A 2,623-nucleotide genomic window follows, 5' to 3' on the forward strand; every position below is an offset into this window, starting at 1 on the left:
ATGCATGAATTATGACAACCTCAATCAGGATTGTTTTCTTAAGTATTTTTATTCATCTTTAGGCATGAAAAAAATTATTTTTGAACTTCATTTTTTAAACATGCTTTTCAAAGAGTTTTGTTTTTTGTTACATGTCCACTTACAAATGTCCACTGGCTGACCAGTGGGTGGCGGGTATGGAGTGACACATCAATGTCCAATGTAGTGGTTTATGTGCAAGTATACTATCAACATGGACACAAGTGTTTGATCTATCCGTTTGCATACCAATTGGCTTCTGTGAAAATGGCTGATGTATAAGAATTTGCATGCCCAGGAAACCTCTAGAGTGCACGACAGATGTAAAGAAACATGCAGGCAGGGTTTACCCTTCCCAGCCTCCCAAACCCTGAGATGGATAAGCACAAAAGAATACATGGATGGATATGATATATATAATATTGTATTGTACTGCTGTTGTGATGAAAACTGTGAGAATAAGGCCCGGAGGAAGATGAGTTGAAGAACTGATGCCGAGGAGAGCGCTGCTGTGAATGTGCAGTACAGATTTCTGCCTGCGGGTGGCAGCAGCTCGCTGCGCGCTGTTTATGTCGGTGAGCAGCAGCAGTAGAGGAAGAAGCAGCGGGAGGCCGTTGTGTTGCACGTAGCTAAAGCTCTGCGTTCCGTTTGTATTGGAATATCCGCAGAAAAAGCTGAAATCTATCCGCGGAGCTCCGCACTTCGGTCCTCCTCGTTCAGTGACCTCCGCAGCGTGCCCGCGAGGAGCCGCAGGACCTCCGCGGAAGGAGATGTACCGCGGTCGTCCTCCTCCGAGAGGGGGCTACCCGCCTCCCTTTGAAGGCCGGGGTCCGCCTCCGCCGAGGCCCTACCCGGCCCCGGGCTACAGGGACGACCGGAGCCGGCCCAGACCTCCGTACCACTCCGGCTACCACGACCACGGACCCCCGGATCCCTACCGCCGCTCCCCGCCGCGCAGGAGGTACCCTTCCCCGGGCTCAGACAGCAACCGCGGCGGGGAGTTATGGACCGGAGGTCCGCCGAGAGAGGTGAGAGAGCAGGGGTCCGAACGGGCCGAACACACCGGACAGCCGGCAGGTTACCGCACACACACCGGTGTGGGTGGTCTGCGGGGACGGATACGGCTGAGAGGCAAAATGTCTGTTTCTCATTTATAACGAGTGTGTTTGGAATCAGATTTAGACCAAACCCCTTTTAAAAAACGACCAATTTATCGCGAGCTTAGCTTTCAGTTTATGTACCGCGTTTATTATTTAGTTTTATTGTTTAACGTGTCTGCCCGACGACTCGTTTCAACACAGCGAGCCTTGAAACGTTTAACTTGACATCCTCACCATCATCATAAAAACACATACAGCTAACGGCAGTGATGGTGGGTTTCACATTAGTGTGGAGCAGTAATGATGCTTTGTGGAGGGAGATTCCACGGCTAGCACTGGTTTTGTAGCGAAATGTTCCCAGAGAGAGGGCAGGAGGGGGTGAAAGTCCCGTGGAGAGAGCTTGGACCACGAACGTCGGAGACTCAGCAGCTCAGCTGGCCTGGGAACACCTCGGGATCCTCCAGGAGGAACCTCAGAAAATACTAATACATTTTATTTAAAAGCGCTTTTCAAGACTCCCAAGGACATTTAACAATAGAATAAGACAGTAGAACAATGACAAAATGTGAATATGCAGATTTGAACGGAGGAGTTTTGAGTTGAGATTTAATCTTGGGGAGAGAACCAGTGTTTCTTATATGTGGGGGTAGAGCACTCCACAGCCTGGGAGCAGAGCAGCTGAAAGCTCTGCTTCCCACGGTGCTGAGGTGGAAAGAAGGCACAGCAAGCTCAATAGAAGAAGAAGATCTGAAGAGGTAGTGCTTAACAGGTCAGAGAGGTCAGGAGGAGCCAGGTTATGAAGGGCCTTGAAGGTGAGCAGAAGAAAGGGCACCTGGAGCACGTATGCTAAACAGCAGGACTGTTGGGATGTTTGTTGGTAATAATGATGTTGGTAGACGTTTAGCTTGCAAGACAAGGAGCTTTGTAAAATCTTACTGTCCGAAAGTCTCCTTATATTTCAATCGCATCGCTATAAGTGGAACGTTAATTTCTGCCGATAAGTTCCACTTTGTTCTTACTGTTTGCTCACATGCTTTTACGACGGTCCTGCCGTATCACGAGTCGGAGGAGCACTAGGCATGTTTTTCTTCATGAGTGTGGGGGAATAGCGATCTCCAGCCGTGTGCGTTCCTGTGCAAATGTGAGTCAAAATCCCTCCAGTTCTATGAGTCTATTTCCACTTATAGCACGGGTTGTACTTTGACGTTAATTACAGGTGGTTTATGCTAGGAGATTTATCGAGATTGGTAGAGGCATGTGACTTACCACCGTAGCATTTGTTGCGGGTTGGATCTGTGTACCGCAGTCGTGTTATTTAGCCACTAGAGGGCACTGAAGACCACGTAATTGCTGACCTTTCCTAATTTGGGGGCATTAGGTCTTTTCTGTTGTCTGAGATATGAAGATATTCTTGTTTCCTGCCTGTTCAAATGGGATTGTGGGACTTTCTTATGTCAGAGCATTCAGCTGATTATTTGTGTTACAGTTCATTATATTGGCATGAT

The 2,623-nt window shown here is 48.4% G+C and overlaps 1 protein-coding gene across 2 annotated transcripts in view; it reads left to right on the plus strand.

Annotated features, from left to right (window-relative positions):
- Positions 1–592: 592 nt before the first annotated feature.
- The window catches only part of znf318 (zinc finger protein 318), a 23,411-nt gene continuing 21,380 nt past the window's right edge, over positions 593–2,623 (plus strand). For both annotated transcript variants that reach the window (XM_084948295.1, XM_084948296.1), the window contains exon 1: positions 593–1,046. In XM_084948295.1, the coding sequence (XP_084804421.1) occupies positions 789–1,046 (258 nt within the window). In that variant the 5' untranslated portion in view covers positions 593–788. The remainder of the gene's footprint in view (positions 1,047–2,623) is intronic.

Source organism: Perissodus microlepis, chromosome 13, assembly GCF_051167445.1.
Source record: "Perissodus microlepis isolate ML-2025 ecotype Zambia chromosome 13, ASM5116744v1, whole genome shotgun sequence".
Taxonomy (NCBI): Eukaryota; Metazoa; Chordata; class Actinopteri; order Cichliformes; family Cichlidae; genus Perissodus; species Perissodus microlepis.